Here is a 22350-nt window from a genome sequence, read left to right as displayed (position 1 = left end):
GGTATTTACTATTCAACCTCCAAATCTATGTTACACGGCAAACCAATGGAGAAAATTAAGGAGTCTTTTGCACTTTACTATAATTTTTACATGAGCATCAGCACTGATGATGCAAAATAACAAACAAGGACACAACCTTGGAGTCAACGCCTGTTTTTATAAACTGTACTGGTGGAACCTTGCAGGTACCAGACGACATGTCAGATTTCAGGGCAACCTTCACGGGTTCCTTCTCACCCATTTCCCATCTGTGTGTCTGCAGCCCTGCTGCCCTTAGGTCTTTGGCTAGCCACACACCAGCCACTAGACGAGCCACCCCTGCAGTGCCCCGGCCTGTATCCACACACACTGGCACACACACACACACACACACACACACACACACACACACACACAATGTTGATTAAGTGCCATTGGAAGTATCGCAGTGTCCATCTAGGACACTTTTGCCCATTTAGATTTGTTCCTCTTTCTCCCTGCCCAATCTTAGGCAGGGATGTTGCTTATGTATATATCTAAAGGAACTTTGTAATTTCTTAAACCCCTTACAATGTAGACCATTACAATCTTATATACAGCATATAGAAATATAAGCAGGGAAGAGTTTAGTAAGGTATCATACAGCGGATGTAGGCAACAATCACACATTGGAAACCTTCCATTCACAAATATCAAAAAGTAATGAAAGTCTGCCACATGTACTTGTTTCTCACTGTGCTTACTATGGGCTGTGGGGTCATTTCTTTAAGTGTATTATGAGAACAAGTCATTTCTATGTATTTTTTATATTCACTAACAAACTTTATGCAAAGTATAGACATTATACTACAATTGTGAAAAGCAAAACATTATTTCAAATTTTACTTAACACATTTAAACATAATCTTGAAAAAAAAAAAAACAACAAAACATGTATAAAGGTTAAGCCTTGCACAATCTACACAGACATGTAATTCAGATTGAGACTCGTTGATTTTAAATACTTGTTTGGTGTCAGTTTTAACAGTCTCACTCTTAAAAGAAAAGTACATGACAACACACAGTCTTACCCTCCCCCCCAAAAAAATTCTCGCTTATTTGAATATTTTGACCAGAGCTCTCCGTTTGTAGAAGAGATTGGCGGTACAGTATTATAAACACCCTGCTGTTTTGATTCTTTGCATTGTTTAGCTTTATGATTCATGACTACACATGAAAAGAGATGACGTACTGTTGATTTAACAGCATATGTTACAGAGTTGATGCAATTTCACTGAGGAACGGTGGTGCAAAAGCAAGCTTTGGGAACGGCACAGACTTAAGTTCAAAGAATATGTGTGTCATAGTTGCTGAAACATCTAAATTCCTGTATATAGAAATGCACACAGAGGAGTAGTAATCTCAGTAATTAACCTTTAGTATCTTAGGCCTTTAAAAGGGCCCTTAATCCAACGTTTAGCGTTTTGATGCAGAAGGCTTGATAATCCCTTACCGTTAAGTACAGAATAGTTTTCTGTGTGTAAGGCAGAGTGGTCTAAAGCTTGGATAAAACTGATAGTCAAGTGCTACCCTGGAATTTAATGTTTTGTTTATGTTCGGTAGCTGCCTCTAATCATCTTTATTTTGTCAGGCCTGACATACAAAGAGTGCAAGGGAATGTACACTCTCAACATAATTCAAGGTAGCCTCTGGACACTTATTAACATATATAATGAGACTATATATTAAATAGAATTAAATATAAATAAAAAATCAACAAAACCTGATATTAACATACTAAATCTGTTTATATAGAACTTGTCATTGACATTCAGAGTGCAAGATTTACACTCTCGGTGAAATTATAAGATTAGCTACTGCTAATAGGTTCCAATGGGGACGTGACTGTTGATTATAGTGCCACTCATTTTAAAGCGGCTTTTAAAAAGTACAACAAAAAAAAAACAACATTGAAGTTGTTATTTAATACTATTGTTGTTGTTTTGTTATTTGGAACTTTGCTTTCAACTAGAAGTCTATTTTTTTTATACACCGTTTACACTAGCCACTATTAGGCCGACTCTGAGATGGCTTAATCAATTTATTATGTTATTCTTTTTATTCCTTTTTCTTTTTATCCTTAAAAAAACTACTCTGCTTCATGTCGTGCCTCACAACGCACCCATGGCGTGTGGTAAGAAATGTCTGCCTGCACACCGTCGTGTGTTATTTCGCTTGGGTTTTTAGTTAAGTTTTCTGTTATGGAACAAGAAGGCAGTTTCCCTGTCTAGCAGGTTAAAGTTAGTGACTGCTCCTATTTCCCTGTTTTAGATTATGGTGATTTATATTTTCCGGTTTGCTTGTAAGCAGTCTGTACATAATTTAGATATACTGTATCATTCATGTTGCAGAGTGTTTCTCTTTGGTACATCGTTGTCACTTGTACCTACAGCTAGGCTGGCACTCACCGATGAACTGGGTGGCTGTAGCCTATGAACTTTTTCATTGATACTGTTTTGTGTTTCTAAGGTTTTTAAAGGCTTAGTATCACCTTATTTGACTGCTGGTAGAAGACTAGTGTTGTATATAGTTGACACGCTTTTTTTGGCCTCATTTGGCTGTTAGTGGTTCGATCTTTTGCATTTCAACTCCTGAAGACAGGGAATTGTTTCCATCGTTGTATGAATTTAGTAATCTTTCTTTCCCTGGTTTTAAAGATCGTATTTGGGAAATGCTCCTGACAATGCTTCTCCTTCAATCCACATTAACACATTGATATGACTTATTTATTCTCGTGTTTTGATCTGTCTGTGCTGCAGATTAAGTTTGAACCTCAAATATTCTTACTGTGTTGTTTGTACTTTGTAATTGTCCTTTTATTATTTTCTAGGACCACCTTGTATAATGCCTCGGTCTCAATGGGTAAATCTCCTGGTTTAAATAAATAAATAAAATACAGTCAAAATGGGCTTTAAAAAAGGCAGTCCTAAACAATGCATTCCTAAAAAATCTTTTAATGTTTTGTGAGCAAATGCCTCTATTTCAACAACCCAGCAGTAATGAATTAATGTTTCCACCACCAAAGTAGTTTTTACACATTGTTTGTTCAACTCTGTGACAAACTTTCTCCCATTACTTGATAGTAAAGTTATTTTTATTACCGTGACTCTGCTGTAATTGTAAAAATACAAAAAAACAGATTCTGTTACTGCAGCCATGTTACCGCAGCTGTCCTCCTTATAGAATGATGAGGAGTGGAGTGTTTTAATGGGTAAGGTACAGTCCTAGGGACAGGAGGTATTAAGAGTTACTTCTAACCTCTAACACTTATAAATAATCTTGCATAGGTTATGTTACGGTGGGGTTATGTGTTCACATACCAACAGTAGTGACTCCCAGAGGGCCTAGGAAAGCCTGCTGGAAGTTCTCACAGAAACCAGTTGCCCTGGTATATGAGAAAAACACACAAATAATTGTGCAACACTGTTGTTATACTGTGTATAGAAAGAGGACTAGTACTTTGTATAGAAAGAGAACTAGTGACTGCTATCACAGACCCCAAGTAGCATGAATCCTGGACTACCTTACCTAAGATAACATTAGCTAGTCCAATATTTGTGCCAATCAGGGTCTAGGAAACCAGCCGTCCTACTTGGTATGCCAACTTTTCTAATATTATAAATTCTATCTAATGTTCGTTACAATTCTTTAAATTAGATTAATAGACACTTTTAGACACCCTGTGCCTGTGCCTTGTCATATGCATGATGAAAATATGGACCCTTTTGATTATGGAGTATAAGGGGTCGTCAGTAATTATCAATTACAGCAAGCGCAACAACAACAACAAAAAAAAAGCATACATGAAAATGCTGACATCAGAAGCAGGCCTTAGTTTTGCAACTATAATTACTCACCATAATGAAATAAAAATTGTCTCTTTTGCTGGTTTACTGTATCCTATATTATACACAAACACGTAGGCGTTGCAAAGTGTGAGAATTATGGTCTTTCTGTGGCTTACAAGAGGATCATAATCTGTAACTTAATTGTCCTAGAATATGAAATTCAAGGTCCAAATAACTTGTACATGATTGTCTAGATACTGTGCCCTAACTTTGTTTTGAAAAAACAAATCTAAGGAATACTACACACATTTCTTCCTGTAAATAATTGTTTTTGTTCATCTGGAAAAACAGTCTTCCAAATACTGACACAGTTATTAAACACCTTGTATATATTAAGTCACTAACTCATCGCAATACAAAAAGACTTGAAACCCATTGTCAAAATATCGAGAACCTTAATATGTCCAAGAACAACTGTAAAAGCACACAGACAATATATTATACCTGGGGGTTTGGGGGTTGGGGGTTGGGGGTTGGGGGGGGGGGCATGAAAATAGCAATATTTCCTTCAGTATCTTGTTCTTGTTATATAGAATTGTTCAAACAACAAAAAATCCCAACTAGAAGCATGGCTAGGGAAGCCAGATTTCTGCTGGAGGACTGGGTCCCCTATAAGAGGAAAGAGGAGGTGAATTGTAGTAGTAGTAGTACAATTGTAATACAAATGAAAAGTCTTCGGGAGGTATGAGAGACTGAGGCTGCAAGCTGTTATCGGTGGTTCTGAAATTCTCTCTCTCCTGTCACCAGTTAGACATGCTAGCAATTACTGTGAAAAGAAAGAGAGGGGCGTTGCCAAACCCAGTGGGATATGGAATTCAGACATGCCTGAATTGGTCAAGCAATGATGAGCCCTGTTCATCAATGAAAAAGCCTTGTTTGACACACTGTTTATCAGAATGCTGAGCCGGGGAGCAGCATGACAGCCAAGAAGTTTACAAGGAGCCCCTATTGAACCCATTCTGCACATGTTGTCGGCCAAGAAAGATAATCAAAAAGCTCCCCCCCCCGACACACACACACACAAATGGACCCCCCACCATCTTTCGCTAAACTAAACATTCTGATGCCCCTTTGGTGTGCTGTTACCACTTCAAAGATGTCTCTAAGCCTTTGCTAAATTGGTCATTAACTCCGCAAAGTCTGAATTTTCTCTTCAAATCTGCTCTCTTTGGAAAGGGGGGCAGAAAAGAAATCACTTTTTTTTTTTTTTTTTTTAATAGTTTATTGTATGAACCTGTTTGGACCAGAATGGCATGAGGTGGATTAACATCTCATAGCGGGGTTCAGGTGGGGGTTTAAAATAAATAGAACCCAGGGCTGGTCTAACTTTGCAGGGGAGTTCCATTAATATGAAGGTCCCCTTTGTTCAAAAGTGTGGAAAGAAAATGGGGTTTCCTGGGGGGAAAGCAATATAAATTTTGAGTTAAGCTTATAAGACCATTTAGACTGGAATGCGTTTGCTGAAGAGCATATCAAATGAAACCTCTATATATGTAGTCCCCCCCCCCCCCCCCCCCCCCCCCCCCGCAATACCCTGCTGTGTCAGACAAACTGTGCAAGGGAATAATATACACAAAGTTCTGCTTTAAAACAATTGTAATGGCAGGTGACTAGTTCCCCAAACCCTCCATTTTCTCTTCGGTCCCTCTCTCCCAGTCTCCACCCCCAGTGAATTCTGAGAATAAGACAGCAGCTGGCACCTACTCCAGTCTTCCGGCTGCAGGGTGGATGGGAAAGTCCATTGCCACGGTAACTCAGGAAGGCATTGCATCTGCTGCCACCCCCTTCCTTCTTTCTTTCCTTCCTCCATCCCTCCCTCTATCCGCAGCTTGGCCTACTGTCTCAGATGAGGCCTGGCTCAAGACATCTGGTCAGTGCAGTAATTTCCCAGGGGGAATTAAGAGCATTTCATCCAAGAGCAGCCACAGCCATCCAAAGGGGTCCAGGTTTAGCTGAGGGATGATGAATAATGAGAGACAAAGTGACAGGTTTAGTAATTTTGGAGGTCAAAGGTTATCTTATTTCTGTTAAAAGAATCCAATTACTGTCTCAGTTGCTGTTTGGGGTTGATATATTTGTGTCCCTATACTTTCTTTGTAAAAATGATGATAGCACATAGGGGAGTTTCTGGTCAGACTGTACTGTTTTAATATGTTTTAGTAATTGTATTAATCTTGAGGTTTCATGGAACCTTTTGTATGGCAGTTTTTTTTTTTTTTTTTTTAATTATTATTTAAAAACAATTGAATTGATGACCTTGAATGTACAAAACAATACAATACCTTCCATCGAATTGACCATTTTCTATTATTTAACATCATTATGAGACAATTTTAGCTTCTTCATAATGTATCAAGGAAATAATTTTTCCTGTAAATTCACAGGATTTTGCAGGAGATTGTCTCAGTTTGATTTCTGTGGTGCATCAGGAGATCAATAGGACATCTCTTCTCTTTGAATGGAACCTGTCCTGGGATTCAGGTCCCAGGGTGGAGCTTCATGAGGTATCAGCAGGACTCGAGGCACCAGTTGGATTGACCTGAGCATGGACATTTGTTAAGAAACTGTATATCATTATATGCTGTGGATGTGGATCATGCAAGTATATTTTCATAGTACTGGCATCTCTAAAATTAAATATGCCTTAGAAAAGGATATGTGCTTTAAAGATTCCAGGGGAACACCTACCAAAAGCCGTCTTCGCTGGTTCAGCCAAAGACTGTCTCACACTGGGCTCTTTCATTATAGCAGAAACAACCACCAGAGCACAGCAGAATGGTTTTGCGCTTGACCATCTCTACCACAGTCTGTACCACCTACATGGTAGTCGCTTCCTGCTTCTCTAACCCCTCCTGGCTCCAGTATAAAGCCTCTCCTTGACTGATGTCATCAGTCCAGCAATCCTAAACCAATCTACATGTGTTGCTCTCTTGAGTGACACCCGAAGCAGTCCAATAAAACAAAGAAAATGCTGGGGGTTAATAAAGCCATGGTACCTCCCTATTGCAATTCTGAGACTAATATAGCTAATTACCCCTAAAATTAGCATGTAGTTCTATACCCCCTCAGGATCACTACAGTATGCTACATATGTACAGTACCTTGTTGGTATGACATGGACTTGTATGACTATATTACAAATATCATTATATAAATATACTTATTTTTTTTACCTCAAAGGATCGTCAGATGTTCTTGTCTTGATAACCTTTTTGGAACCAAATTCACCCCAGCTACTTGAAGAATATCCATCAAGTAAATACAACAACAACAAACTTAGGGCCTCATTCACTAAACAGCGGTAACGTGTTTTGCACCCAGTAAGCCCCTTTACTGCGTGCTTTGTACACTTTCTGTATTCACTAACTAGTGGCAGGCAACCTAGTGTGTGGAAAAAGTACTGTGTTGAAGTCTTTTAAATATAACGAATAATGTGAAAATGTATGCAAATTACGTCACAAAATATAGCGAGGGACGTATTTGATATGCCAACCATATTCACTTAAGGGGACTAACTTTTCTAGGTGCCGCCGCATGTGTTACAAGTACTGCCTTTTGAAGCCAGGCAGTATAATTACTAAATCACAACATAAATGGGGCAGAGCAATTCTAGTGCAGTGTGTGCGAAACATGGAGGTGGTACTGTGTCACAGAACCAGGAGAGAAGTGCAAATGAGAGCAGAAGAGCTGCTAGGAGAGCGAGAAGGGTCAGGGAGAGAGTATTTCGGACCAGGCAGACATTACTAGGGCTGTGTGAGGAGGAGGTACTAACTAGATACAGATTGAGCACAGAGATCATACTAGCCTTATATGAGGAGTTCAACTCTGATCTAGGGCCACTTACAAATAGGATTGGTGCAGTGCCAGGTCTAGTGAAATTGCTGTGCACACTACATTATTTAGCATATCGGTTGTTTCAGACAACTGTGTCAGCTATTGGTGGAATATCACAAACCCACTTTTCTCCCATTGTTTATAGCAGGTACTGAATGCCCTGTTTAAGTGCACCGGGAAGTATATCTATTATCCTAGAGAGACAGATGCTCTCCATAATATAAAAGTGGTCTTTTTACAAAGTGCCTGGCTTTCTAAATGTATTGCGGACTATTGATTGCACCCACATAGCACTGTCACCCCCCCACCTCCCCCCCCAGGATATAGAACATATCTTTTGTAATACAAATAACGTGTGGTGCGAAAATGAGGATTCTTGATATGGTTGCCAGCTAACCTGGTGTAGCACACGACTCGTATATCCTCAGACAACCTGGGATATATGAATATTAAGAGGCAAGTGTATATGGAGCTGGCAGGCTTCTTGGTAAGTAATTTATAATACATGTTTCATAGGGCGCTGATGGGAAACATGGACAATTTGCTAACGTTGGTGATGCTGATTATCTCCTTAACTCTTACTACTTCAATGAGCCAAGGAGGTCTCTTTTATATTTTGAGGCTGGAGTCTTAACTACCCATTGATCAAACAATTATCTTATTAAGGCTCCAGCCACATTCTCACATGTTTACTTAAGGATGCAGAAGTAACCCCATCCTTGCCAAATAATAAAAAAGAATGCCGGCTTTTGGCCAGCCACAAATAATAAACAGTAACGTAGGATGGCTATCGTCTGTCCGCACACAAATACAATATACAATAATATAAATACCATGGTGTTTCACCCTCAAGTCTAACACTGGTTATACGCTGCAGCCCTGCACAGACCCCAACATTTTATATGAACTGAAGATCTTGTTTGTTACGCATCTTCTGGAAAATCGCATGAGTGAAAACGTAGCTGCACACAGTGGTCAGTTTTTCAGATTGATAGCGAAAAGTGTAGCCCGTTACCATCAACAAATATTTAGCATTGGGTGGAAAAAAATAGGGTTGGTCGGGTAACCTGAACCACACTATTTTTTATTTGGCATTATTATTCGTCAGCAAATCGGCACTCTCCTGACTTGTGGGGGCGCCAATTGCCTGACAAATGAAAACACTTGAATTTCGTAATTTTTGTTCTGAATCGTTATTGCACACACTTTTTTTTTTATTTATTATTCATCAGCCAATCAATCAGTGCCCCCCTCAGGTCGGAGCCCTGTGTGGCCGCATCGCTCTCACCCCCCTTGGTACGGCCCTGATACAGACAGCCATTTTCTTTATCCTTTATGGCTTATGAACGACGATAAACAACTGATGCTAACTGGACGAATGCGCCGTGCACCTCTGCCCCTCTTGTGTGGGTGGATTAATATAAATAGTATTGATGTTGTAATCTATTTCTATACCAGGAGGAATTTTTTTTGATAGAAATAATGACCATTCAAAGGTAGAAAACCCATAATTACACCTGCTGCTACATGGTCTAGATTAGACAGAAAAACAGGTTTAAATTAAATTAAATATTGATACGTTGATGTTGAAAAAGACTTGATACCTCGTGGTCTAAATTGTCTTTTTTAAGACGCATTTTCAGGTTTAAACCTCGTTAAATTGGTTTAAGTGGAATGCTTCAAGTCACCTCAGAGTGCAGAGTATATTGAGTAGAAAACTATACTAAAATCAAAAGAGAATGGCCAAACTATATAAATGTATTTTGACTATAAATAAAGTTTGAATTTAGTTTTGAAGGATTGAACAGATTCCAAGTCTAATAAATTGAGTCTAGCCCAACAATGTGTATTAAGTTGTTTGCATTTTCCAGTACTACAGTAAGTTAATTCTTACTGATCCTTACATAGAGACTTCTTTTCTAAGCTTTTTACACTAAAACATATGGATTACTCCATTTACTCTTTGGAGTAAAATGCTTTGAAAGTCAGCCCCATAGTCTTTTGTTTTTAAAGTAAAAACAGTATTTCTGAGACCTGACTTTACAACAGCGTGGGGTTTAGTGACACTGTTTCTCAGGGAGAGGTAACCTCCAGTTGGTCTCATATTTAATAAAGCAGGCTCTTTGGCCTGGTTTGAATGGTGAGTAATTTGTTGTTTGGCAGGTTTCCTTGTTCACACTCAGAAGATTTATGGGCTGCGCGTTTTATTCTATTTATCCACCAAGCTCCTAGGAAACACCATCTTCAGCCTGATTAACTCAGTCTTTGAAAAAGAACAACTTGTAAACCTGAAAAAAAAAAATGCTGCTAATTTAGAGTTTGCTGTTTTTGGCTTCGACCGTGGCCAAGGTTTTAGTCATGATAACAAGCTGTGGATGTAACGCTCCCAGGATGAATAATAGCACTGGTTACACCAGAAGCCATAAAATGTTATTTCATGGAATTATTTGAACTTCACTGGTTTTTAGAATGTATTGTCTGTCTTTTAATGAAACAATATATATGTTGTTTCTTTTTTCTTCCTAATTTATAAATATATCTGATAAGAAATGGGAAATACAGACACTGGTGTTTTCTACAATGTCTGTCCCCATAGTGGTTTTAAATGAATAATATTTCATTTTATATTCGTTTGTGTTGTTGTTTTTGTATTTTCCACTCTGGAGTTTTGCCTTGGTCATTTGGGTTTTGGTTTTAAATATTGTCCAGTTTTGCTTGTAAATATTGAATCTTAGAGATTTTTTTTTTACACCCCCTTTTCTAAGTGGTTCTTATTGCAATTACTAAAATAAGTTTGTGCTAAGCTAAGAGTTCCAAAGCTGATCTTCAGTTCTAGTTGCCCGTCTTAGATATGTGTTAAATAGGCTGGATCAGATAAAGTATTTATTAGTAATTACCTACCCCTTTTTAATATTTTCATTGCTAGTATTTTGTATGTGTAGCTTTTAATGTTATGAACGCTATATGTTGGCAAAAGATCACAACCTTTATAGACACTGGTCTTGGCAAGAGTAATTATTTATTTTTTTAATCCTCCTTCTTTAAAAATAAACCAAATGACTTTCATTCAAGAATGCTTAATTCTAGTTGGTTGCAATTTCCCCTCGCCGGGCAGTTAAAGGGAAACATCTGTTATGGTGAGGTTTAGGCTCATCGAATCATTTTGATATGTGAAACTTTGTAGATATACGAGTAAATGTAATATTTATAGACCTTTTTGTCACTGACCTCCCTTACAGCAGTCCTCGGGGAGGGGAGATGACCTCTGTGCCAGACCTGGAGGGAGCTGGAAACAGAAAGCTTGCATTTTCATTTTGAGTTACAACCTTTTCATGTTTTGGGCCATTGTGTGAAAAGTACTGACTGTCCATGAATATACATTATTAGAAGTTAAGTGCTTTGGGGAGATTCAAACCCAAATCCCATGGGTCCAATGGTAATCTAAAAAGAGCTTTTGTTGCTGGTGTTTTAAGGGTCTAGATTGTAGATTATTCACTAGCTCATCATGCACAGGGTTCAAATCCCTATAAATCAAAACCGTCCTACAAATTATAACATACGTACATAATTGAAAGCCGAAGATGTTTCTTTCTTTTTTTTTTTTTTTAAATCTATTTAACAAATGTTTCGTTTTTGTAGAACAGCAAACATAATATCATATTACTTCAATTTGGCGCCACCCTCAGATTAAAGACGGCCTCGTATTGACGGCGCAGTCATGTATCGGCTTTATAATAGAGGCCACCCTCAAATAAACACAGCTATCAATAAAGAAACATTAAGGTATTCTTTTCTCCCAGTACTATAAAAAAAACCCCAGTAAACAAACAAACACTGACTATGTACATATAACGCCTCCGAAGAGACGGGAGCCTCAATCGAGGATGTAAATTACAAACTAATTTTCACACACACATAGTAAGCACATTTTATTTTATGGTAGTACAGTTCTGAAAGAAAATGAAAGATAAACTACGTACTGAAGAGTAGTCCTTCTGAAGTGGTTTTGTTTTTAGTTCAGTTGTAATTCCTGTACTTAATCTTGTACAAATAAAAACAATGTGCTTACTATCTATGAGAAGATTTAGCTTTGGTTTCTCTTGCAAGTTACAGTGAGATAAAAAATAACCAAGTAGGATATATTGTAGTTTTTACAGAAGTCAAACTGATATTCTGAGGTCATTTTTGGTGCAGAAAAACATCTACGTCACACTCTTGCGTTTAACTGCCACACTAGCATTATCCTGCCCCTTAACAACCAATACACACTCCTGATTCGCTGGTACAGTACTCCCTGACCTTCCAATTCCCACCTAATAGGCTCTCAGTAACTGTCACTGATAAGTATACTCTAGTCAAAGTAGGTTAGCCACACACGCTGCTACATACAGGTAGGCTACTATCTGTATTACAGAAAATAAGCAACTGCAATACTTTTAAAATGTCATAAGTCATGTAATAAAATATTGCAGCATTTGAAAATTGTAGTAATAAAGGTCGCCCTCGTATAAAGGCTGTCTTCTTTTAAGCGCTGCATTAATTTTGATCAATTAAAATTAACGCTGGGGTGACAATATGAAGTAACACGGTAAGAAAACATTGAAAACATTGAGTTATTGTTTACATTTACATGTGAGAAGGGTTAAGCACTTCCGCCTCTGGGTGGTCAGTATTTCATGTGATCGACTCTGAGCCAGCTCAGGCCCAGGTTGTAAGTGTAAACACACTAAGACTGGAGCTAGACAATGTAATGCCTTGTAGGTCAAGAGTAGTTAAGTTAATTCTCTTGCAGCAGCATTTTGAACAGCCTGAATGTGTGATGCAACTTTCTCAGGTAGACGAGAACATTTCAATAATCAATCCCAGAATAAAAGTTAATGGGAATGGCTGAATTGTAGCCAGTGCCACTACATACTATGCACACTCTGACTGATTGTGGATGAATGTTCTTTTCAGCTTCACAGTAGAATGAACAGGTGGTCTCCGAAAACAGGTTTGAAATTAATTAAATGGAGTAAAATTGGTCTCTTTAATTGATACATGTTGTTTCCGCCAACAGATGATATTGTGGAAATGTGTTTTTTTTTTTAAGCGATACATGACCGAGATGTGGTCCTAAGAAGTGTGATAGACATTGAATTTGTTTTGGTTGTTCATTTTTGTTGTAGTCGTAGTTGCTGTTGTTGTTGTTAGATCCCTTATAGAAGGAAAATATGATGTTTGTGACCAAATAAGAATCAGGTTTACCCCCCCCCCACCGAAAACAAATGAACTCAATGGGGAAAGATAAACACGTGGTACTCCCCAGATCCCACTGTCCCCATCATAGTCTGTTATTTATAATCACAAGGTGCGTGTGGTATGTGAAGGGATCATTGTGCACGCTACAAAAGGAACAAGGTTTGGTTTGTTCCACACCAACTTAAAACCATGCTAATAGATTTGAAACATTTCTCTTGTTTTTTGTTTTAATAAAGCAGCACGTTCTATTTTGTTTTATTTTGATCAATACTTTGATATTCTTGGTGGGCTTCTGTTTGGATCGGGGGGGGGTGGGGGGGTGTTAGAATTTACACTCAATAAAACAGTAGAGTGCTGGCTGCTGCTTCCTTTACTTATCGCAGATTAATCCCTAGGGATTTAATTGCTGCCTCCTCCCAGTTAGCACCTCGACCTGCAGAGCTGGGGATAGTAAAATAGGAGGCAGGCTGAGGTCTGCTAAGGGCCTCCTCTCCGACAGTCAGTTTCACTTGAGGCATGCTGGGAAATTCTCAGAGCAAACCTGCTGAAAACATGTAAACATGAATTTATTTTAAAGGGACGTTGTTTGTTCCATTAATAGCCACGTCATGTCATAGCGATTTGCACGAGATATGCTCGACCAGAAGAAGCTGTCAATAGGCAGCACAGTGGGTTAAATCACAGTGCATTTCAGAGAAGGTTTAAGAGAAAGTCTGCAAGTATCTATAGTTCCAGAGTATAAGGAATGTTTTTGGAAAGTTTACTACAGGAGGTCCGCTTACCACATCAAACCGTGTTGTACAGTAAAGAAAGAATTGCCTGAAGCAATTGTTTGTTTGTTTGTTAGTGATACTCCATATGAATGACATCGGTTCTCAATAATCGGAATGGTATTCTTTCCTTCTCCTCATTGTCACCTGTGTGATTCTTGTTATCTGTTGCAGTCAGGATTGGATTACCTTTTAAATGTAACTACAGAGTGGCTACAACAAAGAGCCGTAGTGTTGTATTTGCATGCAAGCCATTTGGATGTTGTATATCAATTGTTTTATACAAATTAATATTTATTTAAATAATCATGGGTCAGGATTGGCGCCACTCACAAGGGACGCATTTGGCCCATGAGCTGACTTTTGAGTACCAAAGCAGTACTGCATGATCTGCTTATGTTTTAAAAAAAAAAAATGGATACCGTTCGGTATGCAGGTTCATTAACTACACTGTAGTTACAATGTACTTACGCTTTTGTTATCCTCACAGTCAGAATTGTAGTACATGTTAGTAAATGTTAACTATGGTATAACTACATGTAGTGAATGTCTTTGGATACGAAAATGTTCATGAAAGTATATAAACTGTTTTGCTCCCAGAAACAAATACAAGTGAATGAGTCTACCTATACTTGGTGTTCTTCCTGAGTTGTCAGTGTTACTATTGATTGATACAAAGTCCTTATTGATTAATTTATTAAAACAATTGTAATCTGAAAGCCACTGCTGAGTCACATATATCAGTGGTGGAGGCAGGGATTAAAAGCCCCAATGTCTACTGTAATGAAGTATCCAGTATCAGTCATTTAAGGGCAATGCTTCCAGGGCTTAAGGGCAGGGAGTCAGAAGCTTTTAGAGTGATTTACAGCTGAAAACAAATATACTACTCAATTCTTTCAGCTCAGGCTGTACCGCTGAAAAGGAGACTTGGTTTAATTTGTCATTTATGCTTAACTTGTATTTTAATTCAATTATGACATTATTTGTCAAATCCATTATTCAATGTAGTGGTTTACAGTGCATCGTACAATAAATGATGAATGAAAAATCTTCATAAAGCAATTTTCAGTTAAATGATTAATATGCAGTTTTATTTTTATTTCTAGTTTCTGGTTTTAAAAGTATCTTCAGTGAAAGATTAACCAAATATGTCTAATAATTAAACAGCTCACAGCCTTGTACTGAACAATCAATACAAATGGTCAGAGATGTAAATGTTATTTACTGGTTTCAAGTGCTTATCTTTCCTCTACTACAAAAGCAGTCTGTAGTTTTGAGCGCGGTCTGCAGGGTCCAAAGGGTTAAAACAGTATTGCTGTTTGCTTTAGGAAGCACTTCCAGGAGTGACGCATGACCTCTTAGACTAACCTTGATTTGTCGTAGAACTATAACCAATGTATTTTCACTGATTTTAACAATGAAGCAGTTTTCTTGATCGTATTTATTTCAGTTTATTTTATACAAACTGTTCTATAATTTACTGTGTTAGTTTCTATTAGAGTTTCTAAATTGAATGAGTTACGTTGTGTTGCATCCAGGTTTTCAAAGGGTCTTATAGAGAAGTCATTTAACAGAGGCATTTGGGACTGCAGGTGGCGGCCCTAATACTGAGTACAGGGATGCAGTTCATTTTGAGGTTGAATTTACATTGCTGTCAACATTAGTGTCCTTAAAATCAGGATTTAGTGGCTCATCAGTAAACATTATGCGTAAAGCTGTTTTTTCACAGTTCCTAAAGCTCATTTCAATATCTAAAGTGTGAGTGGCAGGTTACTGTCTGCTTCTCATCTCCTATGTTAACAGAGATATCACACAGTGATTGTCTGGCAGTAACAGTGTGGACAGCAGCAGCTGGGGTCTTTTAAAAACACGTGTGATAGCAATGCAGCTAAATCAAGTAGAAAGAGTATTGCCAGATAAGCAAGTGTAAATCCTACATAAATCCAGCTGCTGTGGCTGTAAGGTAAACTAGTATGATGATGTTTTGCAAGTCCCTAGAGAACACCATTCAAATAGCACTCTTGCCTATTGACTTGGTGTTTCAGTGCTCAACTGGTAAATGTGGAAATGAGACCCCAGTCTAGGCTAACACCTAGGGATAAATAAAAGTGAAGTCTGAATGCTGTTTGGCATTATGAGGTAAATTTATATTGTAAATGTTATATTGTTTAAAGGTGGTGCTCATATTAACCCTTTAATGTATGCAAGGAATTCAGCAGTTGTTCAAACAGTTTCTTCTAAAAGTACATTGTATTTATCACAATGATTAACAAGGAAACTGACAATTTGGATGACCCGGTCCAACCGGTACATTTTAAACCTGTTTCATGCACCTCATTGCAAAAATATGATAGTTATCATTTAATTTGTAGGATACATGTCTCTTGTACCCTTGTAAAGGGTTAAACAAATAGTTCTAAAGTAGGAAAAATAACCTTGTGGGCCTACATAGGATTTAAAAAGTAAATAGCGGGATTCCGAAAAATATAGCGATACATATCCCCACATGTTGCTACAACAGTTTAAATAACGTACCTATATTTTTTCTTTTCATTCTTAAAATTCTGACAACTTTGTATGCTTATAACTTTAAAGTCTGTTTCAAAACTCTTTTAAAAATGGCCGCTCTAGTGCAATTAGTGTAAGGATTATTGCCCACATTGTCAAACAGGTAACAAAACAGTAATGATCCATGACGTGGTACAGAACAGAAAAGCCAGAGCACTTATGTTTTTTTTTTTTTCCTGCAGTGATTTAGTGGACAGATCTCAAACCCCAGAGCACTAGAGCAGCCATTTTGAAAAGAGATTTGATACATACTTTAAAGTTTACGTGTAAAAAGTTGTCAGGATGTTGACAAAAAATTAGTTACATTATTTAAATAGTAGCAACACGTGTGAATGTATAATGCTGTATATTTTGGAACCCCGCTTCCTACTCTTTAATACACACTGGGGAAGGATAAGAAAGTGGCAATAGAGAAGTTAATTTCTACATGTTTACCCTATGAAACGACTTCCATTGTAAACATTGCATTTTTGGTCATTTGTCAGTAAAGTTTCCATCTAGACAATCATCCCTTCAGTATTATTGGGTTGGATTTTGGCAGGACATTTGCAGTAATTAGCTGCATCTGTACTACTTGGTCTTTTTTACATGAACTGTGCACTTAAATGAAATCACACGAAGCTTAAAGATTACAATAGTTTCCTTGTTCTTAGTTGTCATCACAAAGTAACTTTAATGCCCTAGGATATCGTATTAACTCATATCAATGTTTATACTGAAAAAAAAAAACAAAAAAACATACACACGTTTGAATTACTGGTCTGTTTTGAGTGGTGTTATCTTTCCTAGATCTTTATACAGGTCTGCAGAGTTAATAATTTTGAATGTTTGCATTGGTATAATCTTATCAAGCATCTTGAAGAAAAACATACAAATTAATGTTACAAACTTATAAATATACTACCACCCTAGGAAGTATTTGGACAGATAAGTAAATGGAGACTGGGATGGGACATGTGTTTACTCAAACGTCTTGCTTACTAAATAGAGTGGTATTATGCCAACATAAATATTTGTCTCTATTTACACATAAGAAGTCAGTGCAGAACTACAGGGTTGCTCAGTAGTTCTTTTTTCTAGTGGCTCTACAATGGTGAATAACAGTCAAGACTGGTACCACGATCTAGTTTTTAATTTGCATTTCCAAAATTAAATCCAAAGCAACAGATCGAGTTGACCAAGTAGCTGCTCTTAAAGATGACCTTTAAAAATCAAAGGCAATATCGTCAGTCGCGACTTTTGACCTGCAAAGAGCTTGTGTCTAAAGGCGAATGTGTGTGTGGAGTTTTCTTCTTTTTTTTTTTTTTTTTTTTTTTTTTTTAATTGGTCCTTTAAGGAGGAAGGTAAAGTCAAAGTTGTGTTTCAGCAGTCAAGCGTAACACCATTGACAATATATTTACCACCCTTCCTTCCCCAAAGCTAGTTTGTAGAGTTGTAGTAAGCATGATATTGAAAATGCCTTCTCATGTCTTGCAGTCAACAGAGGGTATGTACCGGTTGCTCCGGGATACCAGGAGATTTTATGTAGGACCATGAAGAACAGCTTGTGCTCTGTCACCCCCTGATGTTATCTAAATATCTGAGGTCTCACCAGTGGCAGAAGTCATTTATCCTGACATCACCAGTGAAAAATGTCTCTTGGTGTGGAGCCGACTGGTCCATCTCTTCACTCGCCAGAGTCTGTAGAACGATTGATGTTCACTTAGCTTGTCTGCATGTCGTTCCACCACAGGGTGACAAGAACCATTGACTTTGTGTCTGTTGCATTGTCCCCGAGACAACCTCCGTTTCCATCATCTGTTACAGTCTCTGTCTGCCCACTTCGCTCGGGCTGGCTGATTTTTGCTATTATCTGAAGATATTTGTATGAAGTAAACTTTGGAGCTTGCACGCTTGTTTCCTGAAGGGCATCGATTCCCAGTCTGCACGTGAAGAAGCAAAGTCTCTTTTGGAGGCAAATTTGCCCTAGGGCGTTGGGGTCACTGCCCCTACGCTTCATGGACAAAAGCTTTGGGATTTTTAATGTCTAATAAGCAGGTGGCACCTTGGTTTGAGATACCATTCACTACTGGCATCTCCGCCTCATAACATGTTGTAGCGGTTACTATTGAGGTTGTGGTAGTTTTAGAAAAATATTGCTGAAGTTATTACAAAGGTGCATACTATAAGAAGTAACATTTAAGGGGAAGTCACGTAGACAAACATTTTGGCTAATGTCTTCATTGATTGTGTGTGTGGATATATTCTATGAAAACATCTATTTGATTAACACCAATAACACTTATAAACCCAATTGTAACACGCAGAAAACCAAATCCTAAATAGCACCAAATCACTCCTGTCCACATGTAAGAAAGCAGCATGAACTACCAATAATCCTGACTTTAACTCGACTCTGCTGCTAGTTTAATGTTGCTGACCTGTATTAGACATGAATCATCTGAGACGTTCCCCAATTTCCTGAAACCGAGGCTTCCCAGAGTAATGAAAATGCTTTCTGTTGCTGTCTGTCTGGCTCTGTGATCAATGAGCTGCCCAAAAAAAATAATTAAAAACATTCAGGTTTCATTTAGGAACACTTCACTGACAAACTGCTTTCTGAAAAATGCATCTACAAATCTGCGTCGAGTTTCACGAGTCACGACACAGTTGTTTTTTATTTTTTATTTTTTATAGATATAAATAAATGTTAATAACCATTCAAATAAATAACCCACTATGCTTATTTAATAGATCTTCAACACCTTTGTGGAATTTTAGATGAAAAAACATTCTTAAACTTATATTAGCTAAAGTTAAAGTGTGTTCAGTAAGTAGGATTTTAAGTTAGACTTACAGTTGTTGGGCTATTTATTGGACTGTTTATTCCTACTAATGAATCGGGGACTATACAGAAATGTTGTAATCTGACAGTGACTTTTGTCATACTTTTTTATGGTATATTGTGGTTTAAGATTAGGATTGGATTTATGTGTCGATTTTCCTGAACATGGATGTTCTTTGAATTTAACAAAACAACTACATTCAGATGCTGACTCTGAGTCTCATTCCTAACTGTATCCTGTTACAGTGACGTTGCGTAAATCTGATGTTTTTATTTTATATTATAATATATCGTACACCCTGATATTGATGTGATACAGCCATCTGACATTTCTTTGTATTAGGGGGTTTGTATAAGAGAGTTGGCATCAGATGTCACAGTACTGTTTAATTATTAGAACATGGATCAAAAATGTCCTTTAACCTGATTAGTCAGTATGAGGGCCTTAATCTCTGGTAAAGGACCTTGAATGTTTAGGTGATGTTTAATCACTTTTCCAAATCAGTACACCGGAAAATATGTAAATACAGTATTCGTGTATTTTACCATTTTTCTACTTGAAAGAAAATGTTTTAGTATACGCCCTCTGAATGTTGTCTGTGTGTAGACTAAGTCTGCTTCTTCGCTGTCCTGTACCTTCATTTATCTATTTAAATTTAGTAAAGTAAATAAAGTAAAAAATAAATGTACTTTCAGCAACTTTATTTCAGCATTTATCATAATAATAATAATAATAACACCACAGGCATGGTGCTCTCTTCTCCAACAAGCAAGGAAGGAGGCTTTGAATAATCTTTATGAAAAAACAATGTGAACAAGTTACTGAACAAACAGCACAATGAGCATTAACACATAGACATTTAATTATGAAAAAAAAAAAATTCACTCATAAATTACTGAAACTTACACAAACCTGCACTGAAATCCTAATATATATATATTTTTTTTAAAGTTAGCTGTACTTTTATTCTTTTATAATTTTTACAAACAATTGACAAACCATGTTCTCTTTTCTGTACAAGTTAACTGAAGAACAGCTCTATTTAAGTAGAACTTTAGTTTTAGTATTGAAGTAGTATTTAGGCTATTGGAAATGCCCACAAGACGACAGTCCACCCCTGGGATAATGAAGCCTGAGTGAGGTCTACCAGACCATGGGTAGAATTGAAACCGCATTACTCATGGAATAATTAGAAACACGTTTGTATTCATTAGCAACAAAAACTAGTGCTGCATAAAATCACGAGAAATTCAACAAACTTTTTTTTTTTTTTGTTATGTATCCATTTTGTAATAGTCCTCCTCTTCTTATTTATGTTATTTAATGTTTTATATTTTAAAAAAATATATAGTATAGGGAGATGTGTAGGATAAAAGCTGATTTCCACTCAGTTAGAGTGGCCAGTAAGAAGCTGATTTCCACTCACTTGGAGTGGCCAGTAAGAAGCTGATTTCCACTCAGAGAGTGGCCAGTAAGAAGCTGATTTCCACTCACTTGGAGTGGCCAGTAAGAAGCTGATTTCCACTCAGTTAGAGTGGCCAGTAAGAAGCTGATTTCCACATAGTTGGAGTGACCAGTAAAGCCACTCGTAGTTACCCACTCTGACCGCTCACATGGTGGGTATCGGCTTGTACATACAACAGTCTATACGTATTAAGAATCACTGACTATATTATCAGTTTAATATAACTAGAGTCATCCACAGAATGATCTTAATCATGATCAATCAGTTTTACTGTCTGCAAGCTTCTTTTTTTTAATACTCCTAACAAAGCTACAGCTGTGTTGAATAGTTTTGCATCACCTAGAATTTTAGGATTGAGACGTAATTAACAAAAAAAAAAAAAAAAAAAAAAAAAAAAAGCTATATGAACATAATTCAGATCTTTTATTTAACATCAGGTAAGCAAAAAACTACAAAATGATATTGTAAGTGTCTACCAGAAGCCAAAATAGTAGTACAGCTCATGTTACATTTTGAAGTGTCACATTTTTCGTGTATTATATGTAAAACTACAAGGCGATATGTAAATCAGTATGTTAAGACAACATTATTATGCAAGTTTCATTTGATTTTATGAAGCAAAATTTGTTAATTCTACAGGGTGATGCAAAATGGTTGGCCATAGCTGCAGATACTGTGCGTTTTGTTTGTTCATCACAGAAACAGTGTCTGACCTTTTTGCCGTCTTCTTATTTTGTAGGAAATCGTGTTGGTGGTGTTCTTTGGGGCTGAGTACATGGTGAGATTGTGGTCTGCAGGATGCCGCAGCAAGTATGTTGGTATCTGTGGCAGGCTTCGCTTTGCAAGTAAACCTATTTCGATTATTGGTGAGTACAATACAAAAATAATAGTTAAACCCACTTATTGTCAAAATATGGAAATGCTAGAATATAAGAATTAAGTCCATGTAATTACACTTTGGAGAATAAAAACCTAAGATTAGAAGGTTTACATAAAAGGTATATAGCATACAGAACACTGTATATGGGATAGACCTTTTATTCAAAATACTGTAAGCAGTGCAATACCTTCACTATATTCTGGGATCCACAGCAAAAAACAAAAAGAAAAGCATTATATCAACTTGTATTGTAAATCTTATGTTGCTAGGTTATTGGTGAGCTCCTGATAAAGACTGCATTTGCTCACACTATGAACTGATGTAGTTTGACTGTATCTATGTACAGTAGCATATTGTATTGTATAGTATACTCCATGTTGTTGTTTTTTTAATTATTGACTTGAAGAGTTAAAGGCTATAACAAGTGGGGATGATAAAACAAACAAAAACATTTAAATATTCTACAAACATTGTGCATTGCAATTTCAATAGTTTAAGAATGTACATGTTCTAAAATACAAAAGCATGATATAATATTCATTATACAACATGTCTGGACATAAGTAGTTAAACTTGGTTAAGCAGATTTTCAGCCTTAAATTTGTGCATGGAACGGAAGCTGATATATTGGTCTCTCCGTGCTCTATTAAGACATTGTCATGTAAGTACAATGTTTGTTTAGGTGTAGTCTCCTTCTTTTCTCCCTCTGCAGATTTGATAGTTGTTATAGCTTCAGTAATCGTGCTGTGTGTCGGCTCAAATGGACGAGTCTTTGCAACCTCTGCCATCAGGTAATGCTTTAAATACAGCAGTACTAATTGCTTTTAATTGTAGTCTTCCAATAGTATCTAGACATGAGAGATGTTTAAAAGGAAATGTGGAAAATGTGTTGAGGCCATCA

General features: G+C 37.2%; 1 protein-coding gene across 4 annotated transcripts in view; it reads left to right on the top strand.

Annotated features, from left to right (window-relative positions):
• LOC121329608 (potassium voltage-gated channel subfamily KQT member 1-like) overlaps positions 1 to 22350 on the top strand; it is a 340345-nt gene that overhangs the window by 44262 nt on the left and 273733 nt on the right. For all 4 annotated transcript variants that reach the window (XM_041275273.1, XM_041275275.1, XM_041275274.1 and 1 more), the window contains exons 4-5: positions 21309 to 21435; positions 22162 to 22240. In XM_041275273.1, coding sequence (XP_041131207.1) covers positions 21309 to 21435; positions 22162 to 22240 — 206 coding nt within the window. The remainder of the gene's footprint in view (positions 1 to 21308; positions 21436 to 22161; positions 22241 to 22350) is intronic.

The sequence above is a fragment of the Polyodon spathula genome, chromosome 17, assembly GCF_017654505.1.
Source record: "Polyodon spathula isolate WHYD16114869_AA chromosome 17, ASM1765450v1, whole genome shotgun sequence".
Taxonomy (NCBI): domain Eukaryota; kingdom Metazoa; phylum Chordata; class Actinopteri; order Acipenseriformes; family Polyodontidae; genus Polyodon; species Polyodon spathula.
The sequence above is the reverse complement of the archived record's forward strand: the minus strand, read 5'-3'. Positions and strand labels throughout refer to the sequence as shown.